This window comes from Nerophis ophidion, linkage group LG11 (assembly GCF_033978795.1).
Source record: "Nerophis ophidion isolate RoL-2023_Sa linkage group LG11, RoL_Noph_v1.0, whole genome shotgun sequence".
NCBI classification, from domain to species: Eukaryota; Metazoa; Chordata; class Actinopteri; order Syngnathiformes; family Syngnathidae; genus Nerophis; species Nerophis ophidion.
Genome location: NC_084621.1, coordinates 29,903,100 through 29,931,081, shown reverse-complemented (window position 1 = coordinate 29,931,081; position 27,982 = coordinate 29,903,100). Strand labels below are relative to the sequence as shown.

Below are 27,982 nucleotides of genomic sequence, written 5' to 3'. Positions count from 1 at the left end.
TTCTATGAAAAGAGTCCCTTTTATTGCATACAATTTTCCTCAAACATTTTATTACAAAAAATGTGCAACTCTCACCGTCCCATCTTTGAAACACAAAATAGTCACAAATAATTTATAAGAAGGATAAAAGAGTGTAAGTTTGTACATTTGACATGTAACAAATGGGTCAAAAGGGCAGGAAGTTAATATAATCAGGCAATTGGAGTTTTTCTTGTAGGATATACAATATGTTCAGATCAGGGGATGTCCTTGTGGTTTGTGAAGCCTCAATAAACTTTGATTGATTGATCAATATTGTATTGCTCTTTGCTTCTTTCACAAGGCCGTCTGTGTGGCGTCAGCGTTGTTGTGTGACCTTTCCGACGGAGGTTTTGGCTCCAAATTGGAGGCGCTAATGAGAGCTTGCACCGCTCTGCAACCACTAGAGTCGTCGCCATTTGCCGCCGACTGGCGATCCGATTGAGGCGCAGAATCCGCAGTAGGTGACATCATCACCCTTTCCGTGTGCTCACTGGCTGCTCTGTCAGTCACAATCAGGTAGTTGGGCTCCAGCTGGTGGGCGCTGGAGCGGCGCTGCAAGGCATGCTGGGTACACGAGAAGGAGCGCTGCCGGGGGGCCGGCTGGGGTGACAGGAAGTGAGGTGTCACTGCTCGGGGAACTTCCTGTTGTCTCTCCCGGTCCTCGTCCTCCGAGGTGACCTCCTGCAAGGTGCTGATTGGCCGAGGGGAGCGGCCCATGACTCTGGGAGGCACCAGCGCAGTTGCTGATTGGTTGAGCTGCGGTCGCCAGTTCTGAGGGGGCGGGTATTGTACGCTGCCCATGGACCAGTTACTGCTGAGACATCATTATATAATCACTACCTTGGAAAGGGCACAATTATTAATGCATTGCTTTCATCTTTTAATACCATAAAAAGTTTTATCGCACAAATTTATTCATCAGGGGACGGCGTGGCGCAGTTGGGAGAGTGGCCGTGCCAGCAACCTGAGGGTTCCTGGTTCAATCCCCACCTTCTACCAACCTCGTCACGCCTGTTGTGTCCTTGGGCAAGACACTTCACCCTTGCTCCTGATGGTTCGTGGTTAGGGCCTTGCATGGCAGCTCCCGCCATCAGTGTGTGAATGTGTGTGTGTATGGGTGAATGTGGAAATAGTGTCAAAGCGCTTTGAGTACCTTGAAGGTAGAAAAGCGCTATACATTTATTTACCATTTATCACAAGATTCAGTCATTAAAGTGGATACAATTAGTAGGGGTGCAAAAATAACCCAATTCGAATCATGATTCTTATTCATTCCGATTCTAAATCAATTAATAATTAGCAGAAATCAATATAAAACTTTATTTTTTTAATCAATTTTTAAACAAATGTTTTTAGGCCATCTCCATGTAAACAGGAAGAGCTTTTATAACCTGTTGAAAAAGTTTCATTATAATTTTACATGGCGAGAATCGATTTGAATCAAGAATCATGTTGAATCAAGAATCGATTCTGGATCGAATCATCACCCCAGTAATTGGATCAAAGATTCACACCCTTAAAGGCCTACTGAAATGAGATTTTCTTTTTCAAATGGGGATAGCAGGTCCATTCTATGTGTCATACTTGATCATTTCGCGATATTGCCATATTTCTACTGAAAGGATTTAGTAGAGAACATCGACGATAAAGTTCGCAACTTTTGGTCGCTAACAGAAAAGCCCTGCCTTTACCGGAAGTTGCAGACGATGACGTCACAAGTGTGAGGGATCCTCACATTGTTTTTAATGGGAGACTCCAGCAGCAAGAGCTATTCAGACCGAGAAAACGACAATTTCCCCATTAATTTGAGCGAGGATGAAAGATTTGTGTTCGAGGATATTGATAGGGAAGGACTAGAAAAAAAAAAATAAAGTTAAAAAAAAAAAAAGGCGATTGCATTGGGATAGATTCAGATGTTTTTAGACAAATTTACTAGGATAATACTGGGAAATCCCTTATCTTTCTATTAAGTTGCTAGAGTTTTAGTGAGTTTAATAGTAACTGATAGTCAGAGGGGTGTGTCCACGGGTGTCTTGCGGCCAGTATCTGTGGCAAGTCGACGGCAGCTGTATGGACGGCGCAAGCTCAGCTGATCTCCGGTAAGAAGCGACTTTTTACCACAATTTTCTCACCGAAAACTGCTGGTTGACATTTGGTCGGGACCCATGTTCGCTTGACCGCTCTGATCCATAGTAAAGTTTCCCCTCCGGGAATTTTAACCAAGGAATCACCGTGTGTTTGTGTGGCTAAAGGCTAAAGCTTCCCAACTCCATCTTTCTACTTTGACTTCTCCATTTTTAGTTGAACAAATTGCAAAAGATTCAGCAACACAGATGTCCAAAATACTGTGTAATTATGCGGTTAAAGCAGACGACTTTTAGCCGCGAGTCGTTCAGCGGTAATATTTCCTTACAGTCCGTGACGTCACGCGCATGCGTCATCGTTCCACGACGTTTTCAACAATAAACTTCTCGGGAAATTTAAAATTGCAATTTACTAAACTAAACCGGCCGTATTGGCATGTGTTGCAATGTTAATATTTCATCATTGATACATAAACTATCAGACTGCGTGGTCGGTAGTAGTGGGTTTCAGTAGGGCTTTAACAACTCGACCTGGTAGGACTAACTAATACAGTAAACTGGCCTACATAGCTATAAGGAGTTCCACAAGGGTCTATCTTTTGCCCACTTGTATTTCCCTTTTACATTTCCGGTAATGTTCTGCAAGTGTACTTTACAATGCAGATGATGCAGTTTTTAAGTTAAGCTTCATCATTTACAACACGAACTAACTTTTGTTTGATTAAGAAAACCCAAGCAGATTGTCGCTGCCATTTACAATTCCGAAATAGGACATATTATGGGGGGCTTCACAGTGGAACAGGGGTTAATGCGTCTGCCTCACAATACGAAGGTCCTGATTAGTCCTGTGTTCAATCCCGGGCTCGGGACCATTCTGTGTGGAGTTTGCATGTTCTTTCCGTGAATGCGTGGGTTCCCTCCGGGTACTCCGGCTTCCTCCCACTTCCAAAGACATGCACCTGGGGATAGGTTGATTGGCAACGCTAAATTGGCCCTAGTGTGTGAATGTTGTCTGTCTATCCGTGTTGGCCCTGCGATGAGGTGGCGACTTGTCCAGGGTGTTCACCACCTTCCGCCCGATTTTGCTGAGATAGGCACCAGCGCCCCCCGCGACCCCAAAAGGGAATAGGTGGTAGAAAATGGATGGATGGATGGACATATTACGGTTCTTTATGCATTAAACTACGCAATAAGCCCCCTTAGCTGAGATTGACTCGAGTTTTGGGGGGATAATTCGGAATGTTTACCTCTGTGGCGGTGGGGTCATATCTCGATGCGCTACCATCCCAGAGAAGGAGGCGCTCCGTCCAGGCATCCCTTGCGTGCCGACCCACGGCGAGTACATCAAAGCGCGCTCTTCCCACAGCATCTCGTTGGCCGAGTCAACGGGTGCGGGCCCTCGTTGGATTTGGTGAGCCAACAGGAGCTCCAGGACTTGGTGATGCTGGCCTTCCCGGGCTACGTCCACCGGGCGGCGCCCTCTGCGGTCATGCAGCTCGAGGTTGGCGCCATGAAGGAGGAGAAGCCGGGCGGTGTCGTAGCAACCGTACAAGGCGGAGAGAAACAGAGGGGTCTCACCCTGGTGGAGAATGATTGATTACATATTTCAACCCATCTTTTGAAAAGATTGTTTGCTGCTGTGTTGGCATGACGACCTTACCTTATTGTCTTGCAAGTCCACGGCGGCGCCGTAGCGTACAAGCGTCCTTGTTAGGGAGAGGTGGTTAACTGAGCTTGCCCAGTGCAGGGCCGATCTCCCTGAGTGAGGTGATGTGTATTCCCAGTTGGAGGGGGGAAGGAAGAAGGGAGGGAGTAAGTCAGCCAATGAACAACCATAACACAACAGAGTCAAGCCCGGGTGGAGGAGCGGGAGAAAATGGATGTTTGGAGGTGTATGCAGACGTGAGGAAAAGACAAGATGCAAGCGTAAGTGAATGAACAAAGTGAATGCTTGTTTTGGAGCGTGAGGCGCTAACATTAACTTTGTTCTGAGGAAGGCAGCAGGGGAGCTGGAGGTGGAAGAGAGGAAAGAAGGGGGTAAGTTACACCAGATACTCAAATAAACACTCGCCTTATGCTGATCTTCACCAACATGACCTTTAAAGGAGAACTGCATTGTTTTAGGAATGTTGCCTATCATTCGCAATCCCGATGTAAGTCGAGAACATGTATCTAATTTTTAATGCATTTTAAGTGGTGATATACAGAAGGTAGGGCTTTTAATCGTGATCACGATTTCGGAAGCTACAATTAAATGAGGATGATCGTCTGCGCTATTAACATAAAAAACAACAGACTTGTCCAGGGTGTACTCCGCCTTCCGCCGGTGTGCAGCTGGAATAGGCTGCAGCACCACTTGCGACCCCGTAAGGGATAAGCGGTACAAAATGAATGGATGGAAGGCTTTATTGCATTTCACACCAAGCACGTGGCTAACCAACAAATAACCAACCACCAGGGGTCGACCGATGCAGTGGACTCATGTGAGAGCGAGTAAGAGTGAGTGACAACAGAAGTTGAAGGTAAATCAGCCAGGAGCGAGTAAATATTTGGAGAAATAAATGCAATATTACATCGGAGCCCTCTCCTCCAGCAGAGGTACCCAAAGATTACCAACAGGCACGCATTTTTACCCCGAAACACGACCACACACACACCTCGCCGTTCTCCAGTCACTCCCGCTCGTTTCCAAAACCCGGAATTACTCCCGTGCGGATGAACCAACAACAAACACTACATCGAGTTGCAAGGCGAAGCTACGTTGCTGTGCACAGCCAAACAACCTGTCGAGTTGCAGAGACACATTAAGCATGAACAACACTTTCTTTATTTTTCTCAACAGCCATCTCAAAGTCCCAACGAACAGTTACAAAAGTGCAAATGCCCCGAAGGACCCTTAATCCATCCACCGCTCAAAGACACACCAAAAATAACGGAGGTAACAACGTTTTATTAGCAATACAATGAATGTGCTCCTTTGTATGTGCCTTTCTTGAGTAATCTTATTTTTTCACTTGTTTCCATTTTATGATCCATCCATCCATCCCTTTTCTTCCGCTTATCCGAGGCCGAGTCGCGGGGCCAGCAGCCTAATCAGAGAAGGCCAGACTTCCTTATCCCCAGCCACTTCGTCCAGCTCCTCCCAAGGGATCTCGAGGCATTCCCAGGCCAGACAAGATCTTCCCAACATGTCTTAGGTCTTCCTCGTGGCCTCATGCCAGTCGGACGTGCCCTAAACACCTCCCCAGGGAGGCGTTCGGGTGGTATCCCTACCAGATGCCCAAACCACCTCATCTGGCTCCTCTCGATGTGGAGGAGCAGTGACTTTACTCTGAGTTCCTCCCGGATTACAGAGCTTCTCACCCTATTTCTAAGGGAGAGCCACACCACCCGGTGGACAAAACTCATTTCGGCTGCTTGTACCCGCGATCTTGTCCTTTCGGTCATAACCCAAAGCTCATGACCATAGGTGAGGATGGGAACGTAGATCAACCGGTAAATTGAGAGCTTAGCCTTCCGGCTCAGCTCCTTCTTCACCACAACGGATGCAATGGCATATCTATTTTAATTAACCTTTTGTACATTTTATTTTGTATTAATGGCTCATGCACCCACTGTGACTCCGAAAGGAACAAGCGGTAGAAAAGGAATGGATTAATTTTTTTTTTAATATTTTTTTTTTTTAAATGAAAGCCTCATTTACATACTGTTTGTTTAAAATAGAATGTGCTAACATATGTCTATTTAATAATAAATAATAATGATTTTAATATTGATGAAAATAATGGTGATTATTTTGTCCATAATCATGCAGCCCTAACAGCAAGTTTGAGGTGGTTAACAAAGCAACTGATAGATTACACCATAGCGTCCTCCCAAACATATTAGTGGCAGGCCTTGCGTTTCCCACCTAGGCCTTCAGTGATGTCCGACTTCAATAATTACCTCTTTAAATACCATAATTTATGTCATCACTTGAAAATTGCTGAAGAAATACTATACAGGAACACATTACTCCCTACTGGGCATTGAACGGTGTACAAAACGGGTTAATTTCTGGCTTTTTTAAAAATCAATTAAATCGCATCACCAATTAAAACATATCTTATACGGTACTGTCAAAATTGAAATTGCAAAAAACATATTAAAAGTAAAATAAATAAATATTTGAACTCACAATTTATAGAACCTATTCGACGCCATATAAGCCAGTGGTACCCCTCGTCGTCGGCTTATTCGAGTGGAAAAAGCGGGCATTTCCCAATTTCATCGTCGGAATAGCTGAGCTAGCTTGCGGGGTTGGCCGACATCGTCTCACAAGATGTAGGTTCTCTTTAAATAGCCTTCTTGAAAATGGCCTTGCAAATATATATCTGCCATCTAATCAACGTTTTGTTCTCCTGCTCCGCAATCCCGTTCTGGCTACGACGCAACACTTCCTGCTAAAATGAAACTTGTGAATGGATACTCACTTAGGAATGACAAGTGAGTATTCAATTACAGTCTCGTTAACATCAGGCTACTTAGATAGGCTACTGTCAACAACGTGTGATCTGATTGGCTATCACAACTGTGTATCACTGTATGTCCCCGTTCACTGACAGTGCACGGACACCCGCATTTTTGATTCTGAAGCCCTTAGGCAGATTTCGTACAGCATGGCAACATAAGCTAGTTGAATTATGATTGGATACAAACTAAAACTAAAAACAACAGCACGGGAACAAGCATAATATAACATGAAGAGAATATGAATACTTTTAGATATTTAGGGAAAGTAAATTAAAAAATAATTTTATCTTTAATTATGATCATGATTTCTGGTTGTCAGGCCAGCAGAGAAGGCCTGGCTGGCCCTGATGGCCCAAAACATCAAAACATTGCCACACAGAACCTTATTTACATCTCATGACCTGGATATAAACCAAGTATTAGCAATATAGGTATTATAAGTGCTAACATTATGGCCCAATTTTAGTGGTGCATTGATCTTAGAGGCAACTAACCAATGCTGCTATAATGATGTTTTGAGCCGGTGAGCTGCTGCTTTGCCTCTGAGATTGTGAAAGTTGATTCTAGATCATAAATCATACCTCTTGCCTGAATAGTAAAAGGTTGTGGACACAGGTTGCGACATTCACACTACGGGGTCGGATGTCCAGTTCAGATTATTAGTCAAATCCGAGATTTTTAGTAAGCGTTCCAAAAAAAGGGAATGCAATCTGACCCTGCATGCAGACATGACGTTGCACGAACTGCAGTGTTTACAGAAGTAAAATGGCTTCAGCTCTAGTCGGTCTCAGTACTGCCAGATTTGGGGCAATTTCAAGGATTTTGTGCAATAAAAGTCAACATTTTCTGAACCGAATTATTGGGCATCTAAGATTAAGAAGGAAAAAGACAAGTATTTTGGCTCTGGCAGTTTTATAAGATATTTTTGCTTTGATATCTGCTTGAAGGGCATATCTATGGGCGAGCAGTCAGTGGTGGAACTTTCACGTGAGTTCTTAAAACATTTTATTTTCACCTGTTTTCTGCTCCGTTGTCAACTACTTATTTTGTAATCGTCTTTTTTGTCGAATAATTATGACGCCAATGGATTTTTGATAGCCGTCCGGTCGGTTGAATGCGACCTGAACATGTTGAGGAAGCATCGCATATATATCCAATTTATTTCCACATACAAAAGAGGCCTGGGTGGGCCGGATATGAAAAATTCGGAATTGCACTGTTCACAATAACGTGAAAAAAGCCAATACATGTTGCATGTGAGCAAAAAAAAATGGGAATAGACATGCAGTGTGAAGAAGACCATAAACTGAGAAGTTGGTCAACGTGGACCGAGAGATGGCGGAAAAGACACGGAAAGGCGAATCCACCTTTTTTTGTTAACCCTTTCACGAGGATTATAATTAATTATTCGTCAAAGCCAGAAGATATAAACATCCTATCAGTTGGCTTTCCAGTGAAAGAAGACATTGTACAGTAAGAGATTGTTTTCGATTCTTGTCCCTAATGAAGTCTGCATGAGTTGTAGTCAGTGTTGTTGTTAAAGACAAAGGGAAGGTTTTTGTCACCACCTGCTGCCACCTTGTGGTTTGTATTCAGTTTTTTTTTGTTGGTGTAGTTGACCTTGTTGACCTTCACTTCATTTCTCCTTCCCCTTAGAGTTCCTGTTTCCCCATAATGGGCGGAATTGTGAGATGTGCACAGCTGCTTCCCATGTACCCAGATGATATTTTGGCAGCACCTTGGCAGCTGGATGGCACTTGGTGGTTCCAATCCTCGGCTCTCCCCTTCTGACGACTTCCATGTTTTGTGTTTCTTGCTGCTTGTTATCCTGGCCGCTCCCGGTGCCATCCAGCTTGATGTCTACGTCAGCGGTTGCACGTCTTGCAACTCCAACCCAAGTTTGTTCTGGTTTCATATATTAGTTTTTGTTTTTTCCACGGTGCCCATTTTGAGTTTTCCTTTTTGCACCGTCGCATTTTGTTCCCTCCTGTGAGGAACACCTTTTTGTGAGTACGCTACTCAAGTAAAGAACTGTTCGACTCACTTTTTGTCCATCTGCATTCTTGGGTTCCTCTGAAACTGTGATATACCGAGCCGTGACAGAATCACCAAGTCATTATGGAACGCGCAGACAAAGATCCTGTTCGACTGGCTCTCAGGGCTCATGGCCAGAAAATAAGCCATCATGAACAGAGTTTGGCTAACCTGACAACACTGGTGCAAGAGATGCACACCCGCATGTTTGTACCTCACCCGCTGCCGGCTCAGAGGTAACTCAACCTGCAGCTGGAAACTTTGGTTCCTCCGACGCCTCGACATCGGGTTTTTGTACCCGAGAACCCAGCATACCACACCCATCCAGGTATGAGGGGCACTTCGGAAAATGCAGACTTTTTTTATACCAGTGCTCCTTAGTATTTGCACAGCAGCCTCACTCGTACTCATCGGACCCCGCCTGTTTGGCATATATACTCAGTCTACTGGCTGGAAGAGCAGCACGCTGGGCTATGGAGATATGTGAGAGAAAACCAAAATTTCGTTCCAGTCTACCCTTGTCTTCTGCTGAGCTGCGCAGCGTTTTTGATCACCCTGTGAGGAAACGAGAGGCAGACAGCCGCCTCCTCGCGACTCGCCAGGGGTCCTACTCTGTAGCCGACCACTCAATCTCCTTCCGGATCCTGGCAGCGGAGAGTGGCTGGGGGAAGAGCGCATTGCGGGGAATATTCCTGGCTAGCCTTAGCCCCCGCATCTAAGATGAGCTGGCTGCCCGTGACAAAATCCAGACCCACGAGGAGCTCATTTCGCTCTCCATCCGATTGGACAACTGCCTACGAGAGCGACAAACCCAAAAGGGTCGGGATCCTCCGTCCACCAGATGGCAGTCACCTACCAGGTCTCCACAATCACCGTCCAAGCCTCAGGGAGGGTCACTTCCGCCTTCTGACTGCAGTGCCCCAGAGGAGGGGCTATAGGGCGCGATACCCATGCAGCTGGGTGACAGCCGTCTGTCATCAGCAGAGAGGATTCGACGGCTAAGGTTGCGGTTGTGCCTGTACTGTGGAGCTTCGGACCACGTCATCGTTCGCTGTCCTGCGCGCCCTACTAGGGGCCGTTTTGCTTCCACCGGAGATCTTCCTCGACCAAGATTACCACCTTTACCGCGTTCGCCATTCTCCCACAGTGTCGTTTCTGCGGCTGATTGTAGAGAAGGGGCAGGTTAAGCCAGACACAGCTAAGGTCCAAGCTGTGGTAGACTGGCCAACACCGTCATCCAGAAAGCTGTTACAACGGTTTCTAGGGTTCGCAACTTTTACCGACTTTTTATTAGAGACTTTAGTAAAGTAGCGCAGCATTTAAATAGATTAACATCCTCTAAAGTTCCGTTTGTGTGGTCCTCACAGGCTGGCCAGGCTTTTCGACGCCTTAAATCTCTTTTTACCTCTGCTCCTGTAGTAGTTCACTATAATCATGATCTCCCATTTTTTGTTGAGGTGGACGCATCTGACACCGGTTTAGGGGTTGTGTTGTCCCAGCATTCCAGTGCCGATCGGAGGCTGCACCCCTGCGCCTTCTTATCCAAACGCCTTTCACCTGCAGAGAGGAACTATGATATTTGGGAACCAAGAGCTTCCGGCAGTGGTCCTGGCCCTACAAGAATGGAGGCACTGGCTGGAGGGTGCCAAACATCCAATCATAATTTATACGGATCATCGTAATCTAGCCTACCTCCACTCTGCTCAACGCCTCATTTCCCGCTAGCCTCGTTGGGCCCTATTCCTCACAAGGTTTGATTTCTGCATCACCTTTCGCCCAGAGTCACTCAATGGTAAACCTGACGCCTTGTCGAGGATGTTCTCTCCCCCAACAGAAAACACCCCCCAGAGACCATCCTACCCCAGTCCCGGATCCTTGGCGCATTACAGTGGGAGGTTAAGGCCGTGTGTCGGAGGCTATCAAGGACTCCCCATCTCCTGTTGGCTGCCTCCCTGGTCGCCTTTTTGTACCGAGAACCCTCCGTCCAGAAGTCTTGTCTTGGGCTCACACCCACAAGATTGCCTGCCAGCCAGGTGCCAGACACACTGAGTTCCTACTCACTCATCGGTTCTGGTGGCCAACCATCCACAGGGACACGAAGAGATTTGTGGCTGCATGCGCTGTCTGCGCCAGGAGCAAGGCTTCCCATCAGGCTCCTGCGGGGTTGCTGCAGCCCCTTCCAATCCCCTCTCGTCCATGGTCGCACATTGCTCTGGACTTTGTCACAGGTGTACCCATCTCAAGGGGGTTTTCTGTCATCAGATTTTCCAAATTCACACACTTTGTCCCCCTTCGTAGACTCCCGTCCTCCCTGGAAACTGCCAAACTGCTGGTCACCCATGTGGTTCGTCTTCACGGAATCCCCATTGATGTGGTGTCAGACAGAGGTCCTCAATTTTCATCTGCTACATGGAAATCATTCTGCAACCTTTTGGGGCCCACCGTCAGTATCTCATCAGGATGCCACCCGCAATCGAATGGACAATCTGAAAGAGCCAACCAGGATGTAGGGGGGGCCTTGAGATGTGTTTGTCACCAACATCCATCATTTAGATCCACCTATCTCCCTTGGGTGGAGTATGCCCGTAACACTCTCATTTGTTCATCAACTGGCCGGTCTCCTTTTCATGTGGTGCATGGTTTCCAGCCTCCTATATTTGCCTCTCAGGAAGTAGAGTCCGCAGTCCCTTCCGTGACTGCCTTCCTGCGCCGGGCACACCGTGTTTGGCGTGATGTGGGGCGGCGTAGCTCGGTTGGTAGAGTGGCCGCGCCAGCAACTTGAGGGTTGCAGGTTCGATTCCCCCATCCGCCATCCTAGTCACTGCCGTTGTGTCCTTGGGCAAGACACTTTACCCACCTGCTCCCAGTGCCACCCACACTGGTTTAAATGTAACTTAGATATTGGGTTTCACTATGTAAAGTGCTTTGAGTCACTAGAGAAAAGCGCTATATAAATATAATTCACTTCACTTCACTACCAGTGTGCCCTATCTCGCACTGCCAGAAGAAACCAAACCATGGCAAATCGTCATCGCAGACCAGCCCCGGACTACAAACCCGGCCAAAAAGTTTGGCTATCATCCAGAGATATTACACTGCCAGAAGAGTCAAATAAACTGGCACCGAGATTCATTGGACCATACGAGGTGAAGCGGATGATTACTCCTGTCAGAGCTCGACTCAAGGTACCTAAGTCTTTCAAGTCATACCCAGTCTACCACGTCTCCCGCCTGAAGCCCGTCAAGTCGAGCGACCTTAGCCCTCCATCAGTGTCTCCCCCAGCTCCTCTGCAGGTGAAGGGTCATCCGGCCTTCATAGTCAACACCATCCTGGACGCCAGGAGGCGAGGCAGGGGTGGTGCAGTTTCTGATCGATTGGAAGGGTTACCCCCCAGAGTATCGTTCTTGGATCTCTCGTTCCCTTATCATTGATAAAACACTAATTACCTATTTTTATCATAGATTTCCTGAAAAAACAGGAGGTCTGCCAGGTGGCGTCCATTGATTAAGGGGTGGGATAATTTCACCACCTGTTGCCACCTTGTGGTTCGTATTTAGTTTTCCTTTGTTGGTGCTGTTGACCTTGTTGACCTTCACTTCATTTCTCCTTTCCCTTAGAGTTCCTGTTTCACTATAGTGGGCGGAGTTGTGAGACGTCCACAGCTGCTTCCCATTTACCCGGATGATATTTAAGCAGCACCATGGCAGCTGGATGGCACTTGGTGATTCCACTCCTCGGCTTTCCAATTCTGACCACTTCCATGTTTCGTGTTTCTTGCTGCTTGTTATCCTGGCCGCTCCCAGTGCCATCCAGCTTGGTGTCTACGTCAACGGTTGCACGTCTTGCAACTCCAACCCAAGTTTGTTCTAGTTTTATATATTAGTTTTTGTTTTTTCCATGGTGCCCATTTTGAGTTCTCCTTTTCGCACCGTCACCTTTTGTTCCCTCCTGTAAGGAGCACCTTTCTGTGAATACGCTACCCAAGTAAAGAACAGTTCGGCTCACCTTTTGTCTGTCTGCATCCTTCGGTTCCTCTTAAACTGTGATATACTGAGCCGTGACAGTTTTGATGCCTCTATGAAATTAATACGCCTCTGTATGCTTAAAATCAGCAAAAATAGGTAAATATTACATGTTATTATGAATACGTCTGCTACTACATTACATATGTACTTACAGCATGTATATAAAAGGTTGTTGGAGGTTTTTAGAGCCCTTAATTAGTTTTTAGAGCGACTTCTATTGACTCCATTGTTAGCTGATTTTTTTTAATTTACGAATTACATCCATCCATTTTCTACCGCTTGTCCCTTTCGGGGTAGCGAGGGGTCGCTGGAGCCTATCTCGGTTGCATTAAGGTGGTAGGCAGGATACACCCTGGACAAGTCGCCAGCTCATCACAGGGTCAACACAGATAGACAGACAACATTCACATGCACATTCACACACTAGGGCCAATTTAGTGTTGCCAATCAACCTATCCCCTGGTGCATGTCTTTGGAGGTAGGTGGAAGCCAAAGTACCCAGAGGGATTACACGCAGTCAAGGGGAGAACTCCACACAGAAAGATCCCAAGTGCAGGATCGAACCCAGGACCTTCGTAACGTAGAATGCATAAAAAAAGAAATGTTTTTCTTGTCTTACTTAAAGATTGTGAATGATTGAGAAGATTCCAAAAAAAGTGTAGTTCCCCTTTAACCTTCCCATGCTTTTTTTAACGTGCATCTTTGATGCACACCAGCTCTCCACCAGTGGAGTCAATACCAAGCAAAACTCAGGCTGGTATTGGCGATATCTATCCGATACCGACACTTTGTGCGAATATACCTAACGTCTGCTATAATTTTCAAAGTTGTTTTTCTTTTCAAAGAATAACATCTATCCAAAAAACAACAACAGTAAAATGTAAGAAAAAAGAGCAAAACATCGGAATAACATTTTTTTAAACTAATAATTAATAATAATATACTTAGTCATCTATAACATAAAGGTTTGTCTTTAAATATATATTACAAATGTATGATTTCAGAATTTTCTTTTTTAAATGAAAAAGATGTCAAAATGGCCCCTCTTTTCAGTATGCGCCCCTTAGTGGAAAAACTTTAGACACGCCTGATCGAAAATATTAGGAGCTCTCAAAATATAAATTAAATATACTTAAAATACAAACAAAGTTTAATTACTTGATTTAAAACCAAGTAATACTCACTTATGAATTAATTTGAAAAATTACGACAACAACAATAAACACTGTATAATGTGTAGCTGAACATTAATATTGTCATACAGGCAAAAAAAAAAGTAAACAATAGGTTATGCAGTTATACAATCATGTTATTAATATTTTATTCTATTCTTGCATGGAAAAAAACAGGATGAAAAATGTAACAGAAAAGAGCAAAAAAATCGGCATGTTATGTGAAAAAGCTGAAATTTTCTAACTAATAATTAATAATGATATACTTATAACACTTAGCTTACACGATATCTGTTTGTAGCATTTTCTTTCAATAAAAAAAATATCAATATAGCGCCCGCATACGTTGACTTTTCAATATGCGGCCTTAGGTGGAAAAGGTTTGGACACCCCTGAACTAAAGTATCGCTGTTTTGATTTAAATATCAATATTGGAACATAGAGCTCTGGTATCGGCGGTATTTATATTCTAGTATCGATCTGCACATCACTAACGACTGCACATCTTAATTTTTTTTTCAAAAAACTGTGACAACCATCCATCAGTCAGCTACCGACATGGAAGCCACTGTTTAAAAAAATAATCAGTAAATTTCACGGTTATAATAAAAGTGGCAACATTTTACAGCAATGCACTGTAAAAACAACAACCATTGATTTTACAGTTAAAAAAACTGGCAACTCAGTTGCCAGGATTTAACCGTAAAAATAATAATGGTAATGTTTTTCAATTTAAAGTAATTCAGTGTAGAATTAAAATCTTACAGAAGCAATTTGGTGATGAAACTGACAGACCGATTTGTTTTTACAGATTAGGTATGATCGTTTTGTATTTCTTTAGCGAACAGGCTAACCCACTATGCTATTTTTGTTACAATGTGAGTGTAATGTTGTTCGCATACCGTGACCTCATGCCCCATTTCTTAATGTTCTGTTTGTTTTATATGATATACAATACAGGCCAAAAGTTTGGACGCACCTTCTCATTCAATGTATTTTCTTTATTTTCAAGACTATTTACATTGTAGCACTATGAATGTGGAGTTATGTACTTAACAAAAAAAAGGTGAAATAACTGAAAACATGTGTTATATTCTAGTTTCTTCAAAACAGCCACCGTTTGCTCGTATTACTGTTTTGCACACTCTTGGCATTCTCTCGATTAGTTTTAAGAGGTAGTCACCTGAAAGGGTTTTCACTTCACAGGTGTCGTAGTTGTGATTCCTTCAGTGAAGGTTAGTGTCCGTCCTGTGATCGGTAGGTCGTGAGTTCAAATCCCGGCCGAGTCATACCAAAGACTATAAAAATGGGACCCATTACCTCACTGCTTGGCACTCAGTATTAAGGGTTGGAATTGGGTGTTAAATCCTCACCTCCCAGGGGGTGATCTAGGGTGATGGGTCAAATGCAGAGAATCATTTCGCCACACCTAGTGTGTGTGTGACAATCATTGGTAACTTTAACAATCTACAATGTAGATTGTTAAAGTTACCAATTTTTGGTGATTTAACACCCAATTCCAATCCTTAAGGGGGAACATTATCACAATTTCAAAAGGGTTAAAAACAATAAAACTGAGTTCCCAGTGGCTTGTTGTATTTTTTGAAGTTTTTTTTTCAAAAGTTTACCGGTCCCGGAATATCCCTAAAAAAAGCTTTTAAAGTGCCTTTTTTTCACTCTCTGCGAATACACTATCCATTTTCATGTGACGTCACACAGTGCTGCCAATGTAAACAAACAATGGCAAATAGCACAGCAAGATATAGCGACATTAGCTCGGATTCAGACTCGGATTTCAGCGGCTTAAGTGATTCAACAGATCACGCATGTTTTGAAACGAATGGTTGGAGTATGAAAGTATTGAAGAAGAAACTGAAGCTATTGAGAGAATAGCTATTGACGCTATTCATAGCCATAGCATGGCCGAATAGCTGCGTTAGCATCACCGGTAAAATGTGCGGACCAAACGATCACAGCTTTCGTATCTTGTGACACTGGAGGAACTTAAATCCGTCGATTGGTAAATGTTTTTTTTTATTTAAATGTGGGTGGAAGGAAACGTAATATAGTTGCAAATACATCTGCAGGTTATCCATACATCTCTGTGCCATGTCTGCTTTAGCATTGCCGGTAAATAGCATGTTAGCATTGATTAGATGGCAGTCATGCCGCGACCAAATATGTCTGATTAGCACATAAGTCAACAACAACAACAAAACTCACCTTTGTGATTTCGTTGACTTTATCGTTGCAAATGCATCTGCAGGTTATCCATACATCTCTGTGCCATGTCTGTCATCGCCAGTAAAATGTGCAGACACTGGCGGCAGTTTTCTTGCCACTTTCGCATCTTCGGGCCAGTGGTGCAACTTGAATCCCTCCCTGTTAGTGTTGTTAAACCCTCCGACAACACACCGACGAGGCATGATGTCTCCAAGGTTCCAGAAAATAGTCAAAAAAACGGAAAATAACAGAGCTGAGACCCGGTGTTTGCAATGTGTTGAAAATGAAAATGGCGGCTGTATTACCTCTGTGACGTCACGTTCTGACGTCATCGCCAAAAGAGCGATAAACAGAAAGGCGTTTAATTCGCCAAAATTCACCCATTTAGAGTTCGGAAATCGGTTAAAAAAAATATGGTCTTTTTTCTGCACCATCAAGGTATATATTGACGCTTACATAGATCTGGTGATAATGTTCCCCTTTAATACTGCGTGCCAAGCAGGGAGGTAATGGGTCCCCTTTTTATAGTCTTTGGTATGACTCGGCCGGGATTTGAACTCGGGACCTACCAATCTCAGGATGGACACTCTAACCTTCACTGAAGGAATCAAAGCTACGACACCTGTGAAGTGAAAACCCTTTCAGGTGACTACCTCTTAAAACTCATCGAGAGAATGCCAGGAGTGTGCAAAACAGTAATACGAGCAAACGGTGGCTATTTTGAAGAAAATAGAATATAAAACATGTTTTCAGTTATTACACCTTTTTTTTGTTAAGTACTTAACTCCACATTCATAGTTTTGATTTGACAATCTACAATGTAAATAGTCATGAAAATAAAGAAAACACATTGAATGAGAAGGTGCGTCCACACTTTTGGCCTGTACTGTATGATGAGATTAATTGTGTTGGATAAGTGCTGAGTTAGCTTCTTGGAGACACACTATTTCGTTGCGGACAAACGAGCTCATCAGCATTAAAGCTACCGACACTTTCTTCACCGGAAGGCTTACTAAAAGCCCCTTGAAACTGTAAATTCAAGTATAAAGGCCAGAATTTGGATGACACAATTCCAATATGGTGGAAATTACCATAACGATGAACCTTTAAATTTCAGTATTCTGTTCGTACGGTACACTTCCAGTACATTACCAGTATGATCCGTGTTATTCACAGGCACTCCAGCTCTCAGCAGCTCCAGCACTACTCTGTCCAGTCCACTACGCACCGCGCGGATCAGAACCACAGAGCCGTCCGGTCCGCACCACTCTGCTGACTGCCAACATAAGCAGTAACATATGAATGCCATAGTAATTCTGTAATTATTACTATATTATGTAAATGAGCTGACTTGCTGAGGGGGACTGAGCAGAGGTGGCGGCATGGCGTTCCTTTCCCAGCCTCCAGATGAAGCTGAAGAAGACAATTTGATGCATATTGTAACTCCCATTATGTAATGTGTATATATTTTATCAAGGTGAATAGTATGGACTTGACTCACAAGGAGCTGTCCTGCGGGGCTGCGAGCCTCCAGCCCGGTAGTGTTTCAGCTCCTGGCTCCTGCGGTCGCAGATGGAGGCGTCGTCCGGGCGATTGCCGCACCTGGCGCTGATGTCCTCCATGGAGCTCTGGGTGAAGTCTGTGTCGCTGGCGATGTCGGGATCCCTCTTGAGAGGTCTGACGAAAAAATCACGAGACATATCATTAGGTACACCTGCAGCAGCTAACGAGATCCTTCCTGCCTCCTCTTGAAAGGTCACTCACCTCATTCTCATGGCGTCCTCTCCGAGGGGTTCTCTCCTTCTTTTCTTTTCCGCTTCTTTGGCTTTCTTCTTCTTCCTCAAGCCCATCTTATCAGTCTCCCGCCCCGAACGCACTCTGGGCTCCTGCTGTGTGGCGCTGTGCGGCGTCCAGGACTTGGATTTGCCCTTCTTGTTGTAGGTGGCGGTGGAGCGGTGTCTTACCCGGGGCCCATCTCCACTGCTGCTGCCGCCGCCACTCTCTCTCTCCCTTCTCTGCTGCCTCACCCTCCTCACCACTAGGAAGACCACCATGGCCAAGGCCAGGAGCAGTCCTGCTGCTATGGCAACCACGGCCCATAACCATGCTGGGGTCGGCTCTTTAAGAAAAAGCAATATAATAATTGATTGATTTATTTGAGGTAGTGTAATATCTGCTAGTCTAAGAAATAACATGCAAGCAGCCAGGCAAATCTTGGAGACTGTGGTCCATTATCTTGGGCAGGTAACAGTGTATGACCATTACGTGGGACATGCACAGGTGGACAACATACACTTCACAAACAGGAGGCTTCGCCACGCCGTCCTTCTACTGCGAACAAGGTGGCAAGGCCAGCGGTTCACCACTACATTATGTTCATTATTGATGTTGCAGTTTGTTGCTATGTGTTTGCACGAAACAGGAGGCTGCCAGCTCTACCTTGGACTTCCTCCTTCCGCGTTTCCTCGTCCCTGCTGCCTATCTCGTCTTGCACACCTCGGACAGCGATGACGGCTTTCAGCTCCTGGAGGGCTGGATACCGGGCGGGCCTCAGCAGCATGACGGCGCGAAGGAAGCTGGCGGCCTCGGTGGCGTACGGGAAACAGGTAGAGGGCTGGCGGGAACACGGTCGGTTGTCCACTTGGAGGAAAACCAGGGAGCTAGGAAGAAACAATCATGGATAACAATGATGTAATGTAATGCAACCTTTCTACCTCTGAAACGCTGCACAAAATAGGGTGAACCTTTCTCAACACCTCTGAAACGCTGCACACAATAGGGTGAACCTTTGTCAACACATGCACGCCTACTATGTTGCTACTGTTTTTTTCTTTTTTTTTCTTTTCCAGCTACTCAGGCAAATCATAGAGTAGATGTAGATGCCCATATCGGCTGTACAGATTTACTTTACAAAAGAGAAGTTTGGGATACTTCTCTTGTTGCCTCATTTTTATTTCATCCATCCATCCATCTTCCTCCGCTTATCTGAGGTCGGGTCACGGGGGCAGCAGCCTAAGCAGGGAAGCCCAGACTTCCCTCTCCCCAACCACTTCGTCCAGCTCCTCCCGTGGGAACCCGAGGTGTTCCCAGGCAAGCCGGGAGACATACCGTATTTTTTGGACTATAAGTCGCGACATATATTCCGGAGCGACTTATGTGTGAAATTATTAACACATTTCCTGAAAATTTCAAATAATAATATTTATCTCATTCGCGGAAGAGACGTAGAAAATGTCAGCAATCGTCACATACACGTCAACCCATAAGAACTCGGCGGGGGAGGCTCATAGCAGAAGTGCATTGTGGGTCATGGAATGCTAACTGCTGTATGCCATATGCTACTGCCATAGCTATTAAAATGGATAATTTCATCGTTGGCGGTAACTTACAAAAACGTAGAAGGGCTGAACAAAAATGGCACCGAAAAGGAAATCATGTACTGCAGATTACACAATATCAAATAATACTATTTATCTCATTCGCGGAAGAGACGAAGAAAATGTCAGCAATCGTCACACACACGTCAGCAATCGTCACTTACACGTCAACCAATAAGAATTCGGTTCATGGCAGAAGTGCATTGTGGGTCATGGAATTCTAATTGCTATATGCTAAATGCTACTGTCGTAGCTATTAAAATGGATCATTTCATCGTTGGCGGTAACTTATAAAAACTGAGAAGGGCTGAACATAAATTGGACCGAAAGGAAATCATGTACTGCAGATTACAAGCTGGACGTAGTGAAATATGCAGCACAAAACGACAAGAGGAAGTGGCGCATACCTTTGGAGTTGGCAGAGTTGTTTAGAAGCGACATCGAGGAAGAAGATTTCATCGGATTTATCGATTAGGAGTGACAGATTGTTTGGTAAACGTATAACATGTTCTATATGTTATAGTTATTTGAATGACTCTTACAATAAGATGTTATGTTACATACCAGGCACGTTCTCAGTTGGTTATTTAAGCATCATATAACGTACACTTATTCAGCCTGTTGTTCACTATTCTTTATTTATTTTAAATTGCCTTTCTAATGTCTATTCTTGGTGTTGGATTTTATCAAATAAATATCCCCCAAAAATGCGACTTCTATTCCAGTGCGACGTTTATTTGTTTTTTTCCTTCTTTACTATGCATTTTCGGCTGGGGCGACGTATACTCCATAGCGATTTATAATCCGAAAAATACGGTAGTCTTCCCAACGTGTCCTGGGTCTTCTCCATGCCCGAAACACCTGGTGTTCGGGTGGCATCCTGTCCAGATGCCCAAACCACCTCATCTGGCTCCTCTCCATGTGGAGGAGCAGCGGCTTTACTTCGAGCTCCTCCCAGATGAAGGATATTCTCACCCTATCTCTAAAGGAGAGACCCGCCATCCGACGGAGGAAGCTCATTTCGGCCGCTTGTACCCGTGATCTTGTCCTTTCGGTCATAACCCAAAGCTCATGACCATAGGTGAGGATGGGGATGTAGATCAACTGGTAAATTGAGAGCTTTGCCTTCCGGTTCAGTTCCTTCTTCACCACAACAGGTCGATACAGAGCCCGCATTACTGAAGACGCCGCACCGATCAGCCTGTCGATCTCATGATCCACTCTTCCCTCATTCAGGAACAAGACTCCGAGGTCTCTGAAGTCCTCGACTTTATTAAATGGATTTATTTTATTATTTGGTGCAGCCAGGCCGGAGCAAGAGGGTTATAGAAAGGTAGAAAGGGAAAAAAAGGAAGACAGAGGGGGAAATTGCAGGGACAAGATGGGGTTAAGACAAAGAGACAACAACAACAAACACAACAACAACGGAACAGCATCATTTCTACTATTGCTACTATTTTTCTGACCCATACACCACATCGTGGCGCCGTTGGTAAACCATGTGTGTCGAATTGACTTGAAATTTCTCATACAGCTCTACAAAACACTCACAGTAACTTTTCGGCGTGACAAGCAACAGCAACAACAACATTTAAGCTCGATTGGTGGAAACAAATGGCCGTCTTTGCAGGGGCGGTACTTAACAACTAAATACGAAATGTATTTGCAGGGGTTCTTAACATCATAGCCCAAGTTTTCCACTACGGAAGGACCCGGGCCCACTCAAATATTAATACTGAATTAGTAATATTACTCTTGATTTTAATTTTTGAATTTTGAATTATATCTAACCTACCTACTTAATTTACAACTTTGTCAAATTATATGATCGCATGTGTTAGTCACAAAGATTATTATTGATTCCACACGTAAACCTTAGGCTTATGGCAGATTAATTAGAAAATAAATAATAATCAAATGTAAGAGAATCATAAATAACTCAAAAATAAAATTACTTACACTTATGCTGTGCTAAAACAAATAAGAAAAATGTATAATAAATATTTTTTTAAATAAACTCTTAATAAGATTAAAGTACAAGTGAAAATACAGCTTCACTAGTTTAGTCATAATTTTTGCGTTTGAGAAACTTCCCTGTATTACAACTGGCCCATACAGACTACAGCTGAGAAACACATATTTTTTTGGCGCCATCTCGGGGGCGCTCGCAGCCCGACATGGGGCCCCGGCCCGAAAGTTAAGAAACACTGTCTTACATCAACTCACGATTCAATATGACTCTGATTCTTGGATTCAGAATTGATTCTTAATTCAACATGATCCTGAAGTCTAAACAATTTCTTGTAATATATTATTTGGTATGTAAAAAATTAGGGATGTGCCAATCGATCAGTCACCCATCAGTATCGGCCCATCCATCCATCCATCCATTTTCTACCGCTTGTCCCTTTTGGGGTTGCGGGGGGGTCACTGGAGCCTTTCTTAGCTGCATTCAGGTGGAAGGCGGGGTACACCCTGGACAAGTCGCCACCTCATCGCAGGGCCAACACAGATAGACAGACAAAATTCATGCTCACATTCACACACGAGGGCCAATTAAGTGTTGCCAATCAACCTATCCCCAGGTTCATGTGTTTAGAGGTGGGAGGAAGCCGGAGTACCCGGAGGGTCTTCCCACGCAGTCACGGGGAGAACATGCAAACTCCATACAGAAAGATTCCGAGTCCGGGATTGAACCCAGGACTACTCAGGACCTCCGTATTGTGAGGCAGATGCACTAACCCCTCTCCCATCGTGCTGCCTCAGTATTGGCCAATTTTTGCAAAAAAAAATATGTGATCGCCATCGCTGATTAATGGCAGTCACAAAAGCCGATGCCTAAAAGCTGACGCAAATTTACTTTTAGTCTTCTGGTTGACAAGCTGCTAGCAGCTAACTATGTGTCTCCATACACAGTGTGGAGCCGTTCTGTAACTGAATAATAATCACCCCCATTACGGCAAATAAACTACATTTTTAGTAGGCTAAACACGTTTCACTCCGCGGGCAAGGCAGAAGGAGGCATGCTAATTGCTAAGCCAATCGCTAAGCTAGCTTTAAACAACAGTTTAAAAAATCTGTGTTTCGTTAAATTTAGAAAGTCCAAAGTAAGACTACACGTAAGGGGAGAGTGGATCGATCCATAAATTGGTGATGTCTATACCAAGGGTAGTCGCAGTCAGGGTTCACCCTAGGTTGCCAAGATACCTCTGGCGGTGGGGGTGTGGTTAGGGGGCAAGGTCAATATGACGTCATCAAATTATTTGCTGGGATGCATATATTTAATTAAAAAGGCAAATAGAGTATTCATACATTTTAAACAAATCTGTAATTATTAATTGTAGTATTAACATACGTGTAGGTTTTATGTGGACCGCCTATGTTTTCAGACACAGTTCCACTGTGACTAATCAAGGTTCCATTCCTTTTGGCGAAATCTCTTACCCGTTTGAATCCGCTGGTGTTGTTTGAGCCAACAGGTCAACGAGCTGCTGGGGGTCAAACTCAAACAAGTTCCTGTTGGCAGCGAGCGGGGCTGAGCCTCTCTGTTTGAGCGGCGTACGTAGGAGCACGCTGAGCGCCCAGAGCAGCGTTGTGTTGGTGAAGGAGCCGCCTTTGTGCGCGATGCTGGTGTGCACTACCAGGGTGCCCTTGGCCCACAGGGGGCTCTGGTGCGTGAAGCAGTCGCTGCCGTCCCACCCGCAGGGGGCGCTGTCGCACCCCTTGTCGCACTGAGAGTTGGCATAGTGGTTGCTGCAGTACGGGATGTGGCCCGGACTAGGATGTAGAAAGCAACGTTTTAGACTTACATTTATTCATCATTATATAAAGTAACGTAATGCAGTGATTATTAATCTGCGTACAATAATTATTGTATTTGTATGATTGTTTTTATCATCAATAACAACAAAAGTCCCATAATGTGAAATTATTGATCAACAGATGACTATTAGCAAACATAAACATGATACATCATGCGCTGCCTGGTGTTGTGCATTGTCTTACATGCCTAGTTACAGCCAGTTGGGGGCGCTCTTCAGCCAGTAGCAACTTTTTTCAGTGCCATTACTTTATTCAATGATAAACCGCACTGTCGACTTTATATGCTATATTATACACCATCTGTTTCTAAACTCAAGACCTGGGGCCAGATCTGACCCTCCACGTCATTTTATGTGGTCCAACACGTTTTTAAAATAAACTGTTAATAAGATTAAATTACAAGTGAAAATACAGCTTCACTAATTTAGTCATAATTTTTGCGCTTGAGAAACTTCCCTGTATTACAACTGGCCCATACAGACTACAGCTGAGAAACACATATTTATTCATAAATTAAACAGTCGGATTCCCCTGGTCCGCACCAGTTCTAAATCATTGATTGATTGATTGATTGAAACTTTTATTAGTAGATTGCACTGTTCAGTAAATATTCCGTACAATTGACCACCCGAATAAGTTTTTCAACTTGTTTAAGTCGGGGTCCACGTTAATTAATTCATGGTAAATGGGGCCTGCCCCGTTGTTTTCATTTGGCCTGCCACATCATTTAATATGGTCTCCCACATCGTTTAACGTGGTTTTTCACATTGTTTAATGTGGTCTTCTATGTCATTCAATGTGGTCTTCCAAATATCATTTAATGTGGTCTGCCACCTCATCTAATGTGGTCTTCTACGTCATTGATAGTGGCCCGCCACATCACTAAATGGGGCCTGCCTTGTTATTTAATGTGGTCTGCCACGTCATTTAAAGTGGTCTTCTACGTCACTCAAGTGGCCCGCCACGTATGGCGTCAACCACATCACTAAATTGGGCGTGCCCCGTTTTTAGCGTGGCCAGCCACATCATTCAATGTGGTCTGGCACGTCGTTCACCAAATCATTTAACGTGGTCTCCCACGTCATTTAATGTGGCCTGGGATGTCTTTCAACGTGGTTCGCCAAGTCGTTCAATATGGTCTTCCAAATCATTGGGTGTGGTCTTCTACATCATTTAAGTGGTTTTCCACATCATAATCAACATAATTTAACGTAGTCTTCCGCACCATTTAACACGGTCTGCCATTTAATTTAAGTTGGCTCCCCACGTAATTTAGTATGGTCCACCATGTCATTCGATGTGGTTTTCTACATCACGTAATCTGGCCTGCTACGCCATTTAACGCGGTCCGCCATTTCATTATCGTGGCCTGCCCCGTCATTCAACGTGATTTATGGGAATCTAGCAACATTGTTCCCAATACACACCTGTTGTGTTATTAGGGTTGTGTCAGTGGGAAATGTTTAATTTGAACAAGGCCACTACAATAAAATAGTGTGCCAACTTGGCCCTTTGATATCATTTTCATAAAGATCATTGAACGGATGGAGGCAAGAACATCTGGGCCTCTTTAGCCTCTCACAGTTTTATCAGACATGTCACTGATTGGGCCGTAACTTCTCTGTCTATGTTGCGCATTGCCTAGGTAATGCGCAGCAAAAAACTAAAAAGACAAAAACAAATATTTGCTGTCTATAGGCCGAATATTGATTTGCAGTGCACCCCTTTGTTGTGTTACACCTTTTACGCTAGGGGCTCTTAACCTTTCCTGCTACAAAGTGGCTCTCGGGGCCCACTCAAATATAGCAACACTGAATCTAACTCTTGATTTTATTCATATTCAATAGTTATATCTAACTTATAGTTTACAACCTTGTCACATGATATGAAACCATGTGTTAATCACAAAGATTAGTATTTGTTTAACACAAAAGTCTTAAGAAAATAAGTACAAACTCAACGAACTGCATAAGTAGGGACTCATAAATGACTGAGGAAAAATTGTGTCAAAATAAACAAAATAAATTCATAATGAACATGTTTCTTAACTAAACCGTCAACAAAATATAAGTGCAAGTTAAAATACCGCCACTTCAGTCATAATTTTTAGCGCTCAAGAAACGTTTTTTAAGCTTAAGAGTTCTTCTGTTCGATTGACACTGTCATTAGTGCCACAAGTGGTGGAAAAGTGTATTGCAACAGAGTATCACAGCGGCCTATACTGAGAAACAGATATTTTTTAGCGGGCCAACAAGTGGTTAGGAAACACTGTTTTATGCTAAATAAACAAATACATTTAATTGCATTTAAATTAACGTCAATTTAGTACAAATATGTGACCTCATTTAGATACACAAGAGTGTGGAATTGAATTAAACTGAACTGCAAACATAATCATGTTGTTCAATGCAATGTGTTCAGTGTGTGTATACTTGCATGCCTTTACTTCAAAATTGCGTATCTCGGATTTAAAGCGTGTCTACACTGAAAATATATAATTTAAAATGTGTCAAACATGGAAATTTAAAAACATAATCATTAAAATAATCATTAAAATTTGATAAGTACTATTTTAACCCTGAAAAAAAGTGATTATAAACGTGATGATGTCTCACTTGCAGGGGCCTCTGTCTTTAAGACAGTCCAGGCCGTCTCGGAGGCATTCGGGCTCCATACACTCTCTGTCACATGACCCGTCCCCAAACTTGCCCTTACACTTTCTGCTGCCAGGACACTGTGCCCACGGGTCACCAGAGGCTGCTGTGGAAAGAGAAAAACAAAATATCTTCACGGAGGCCTCTAAATGGGGTGTACGAGCCGCGGCCAGTACTGTACTTCGTCTGCTTAAGACCATCAGGACTGTTTTTCTTGGGTCTTATCGCGACATCAATAATAGCATTCATTGTTCCTGAGTAACTGCAAAGAGCAGCTCCTGAGCGTTAGAGGGGAACAGGAAAAGGGGGCCTGACATAAACAGGAAGTTTCCAGGAGAAGCGAATAGCAACAGGAAATGGAATAGGCCAGGACTCGATAAAGGTCAAAGGTTGTCGCCTTGGCAATGAGGAATGGGATGGAGCAAGACAATGGGCTTGGCAGGTGGGTACCTTAATGGTATAACCTCCTAGAGTGAACGAGGGATATTAAAATCACAGCATTTGGACCATTCATACAAATTATATATCATATTTCACCACCTCAGAAAACAATTGGCTCTCCAAGTACCACCATAATGACCAACATTAAAAGACAGTAGCGTAATAGCCCAAAGGATTCATTAAAAAAAATGCAGAGGTTTTATTTACAAAGTATATCTAATAGGGCTGTGAATCTTGGGGCACCACACGATTCGTTTCGATTCCTGGGGGTAATGATTCGATTCAGAATCGATTCTCGATTCAATATCAATACTTTTTTAATAACATTGGGTGCTAGTTCTATGATGAACTACATTCCTCCATAAAATAGATAAAAGCTCTGATAAATTTCTCTATTACTTAAAAAAATGGTTTTGTTGAATAAAATTGTACCCAATTACTTAATAATATCAAATACAAATAAGGAAGCAAGAAAATAATTTCTCTCATTTCTCTTATATTATATAAAATACATATAATTTTTTTTTATTTTTAAAGTAAATTTTTTTTTTTAATCGATTATTTTTATTTATTTTACAACCCATTTTATGTAATGGTAAATACAATGGATTGTACTCGTATAGCGCTTTTCTACCTTCAAGGTACTCAAAGCGCTTTGACACTACTTCCACATTTACCCATTCACACACACAGTCACACACAGATGGAGGGAGCTGCCATGCAAGGCGCTAACCAGCACCCATCAGGAGCAAGGTGAAGTGTCTTGCTCAGGACACAACGGACGTGACGAGGTTGGTACTAGGTGGGGATTTAAAACAGGGACCCTCGGGTTGCGCGCGGCCACGCCGTCCCAATGGGATGTTCCAAATAAGTGTTTGATGAGCATTTATCAGTATTTATTGCCACCTTTCCCAACTTCATTGTCACGTGTTGCTGGCATAAAATTCAAAAGTTAATGATTATTTGCAAAAAAAAAAAGTTTATCAGTTTGAACATCAAATATGTTGTCTTTGTAGCACATTCAACTGAATATGGGTTGAAAATGATTTGCAAATCATTGTATTCCGTTTATATTTACATCTAACACAATTTCCCAACTCCTATGGAAACGGGGTTTGCAAATGACACTTGAAGTGTATCTTTTGGAAAATTCCACAACTTTTTTCCCACTTTTTCATTCTTCATATTTACCTTTGTGCTGTTTGCTATTTTATTTTTATTTTCAATATTTTAGGCAGGTAATAAAAAAAAAAGTTATTTCCATACCCTTTCAGTCTGCACTTTAATTAATAATGACATTTATTTTCTCTTGAAACTATTTCAAGACATGAAATTTAAAAAAGGCCAGTTTCCCATATGTTGAAATTTGGACCCACCTCGTTTCGTCCAGCTCAGTCCCAGTAGAACAAACAAGTGCAGAGTCAGCATCTTCATGTCTCCCAGGGTCTAATAAGTCCAGTCCAGTAACTCTTCACACCTCTAGTCTTAGATATCCAAAGTTACAGTCGTGGACATTGTTGTCCGTGACACCAGCACCACAGACACTTTCTAAAGAAACCACTCAGCCTACTTTTTTTCACCAGACCTTTTTTTTTCTTGAGGTCTTGCGGATATGTG

At 43.5% G+C, this 27,982-nt stretch overlaps 1 protein-coding gene across 3 annotated transcripts; it reads right to left on the bottom strand.

Moving 5' to 3' along the window:
- Positions 1-27,961, bottom strand: notchl (notch receptor, like). Of its 3 annotated transcripts, none has more exons than XM_061915535.1 (11): positions 27,742-27,961; positions 25,886-26,030; positions 22,893-23,225; positions 18,511-18,731; positions 17,836-18,190; positions 17,573-17,748; positions 17,423-17,484; positions 17,224-17,347; positions 3,766-3,863; positions 3,353-3,684; positions 1-835 (listed from the first exon to the last, which is right to left on the bottom strand). In XM_061915535.1, exons 1-11 carry the CDS (start codon positions 27,797-27,799, stop codon positions 316-318), a joined length of 2,424 nt encoding a protein of 807 aa, XP_061771519.1. In that variant the 5' UTR covers positions 27,800-27,961; the 3' UTR covers positions 1-315. The 3 variants fall into 3 exon arrangements, with proteins under 3 accessions (XP_061771519.1, XP_061771520.1, XP_061771521.1); XM_061915536.1 differs by having other exon boundaries at positions 1-832; XM_061915537.1 differs by having other exon boundaries at positions 25,886-26,027.
- Between the last annotated feature and the right edge of the window lie 21 nt (positions 27,962-27,982).

What these genes read in the sequence shown, in the direction of transcription:
- notchl (XM_061915535.1), bottom strand. Translation starts at nt 27,799, where the DNA reads ATGAAGATGCTGACTCTGCACTTGTTTGTTCTACTGGGACTGAGCTGG. An exon ending in AAAGACAGAGGCCCCTGCAA is followed by an intron (nt 23,226 to 25,885) that starts GTGAGACATCAT and finishes TCTACATCCTAG; the next exon opens with TCCGGGCCACATCCCGTACT. An exon ending in GAATAACACGGATCATACTG is followed by an intron (nt 3,864 to 17,223) that starts GTAATGTACTGG and finishes CACCTCACTCAG; the next exon opens with GGAGATCGGCCCTGCACTGG.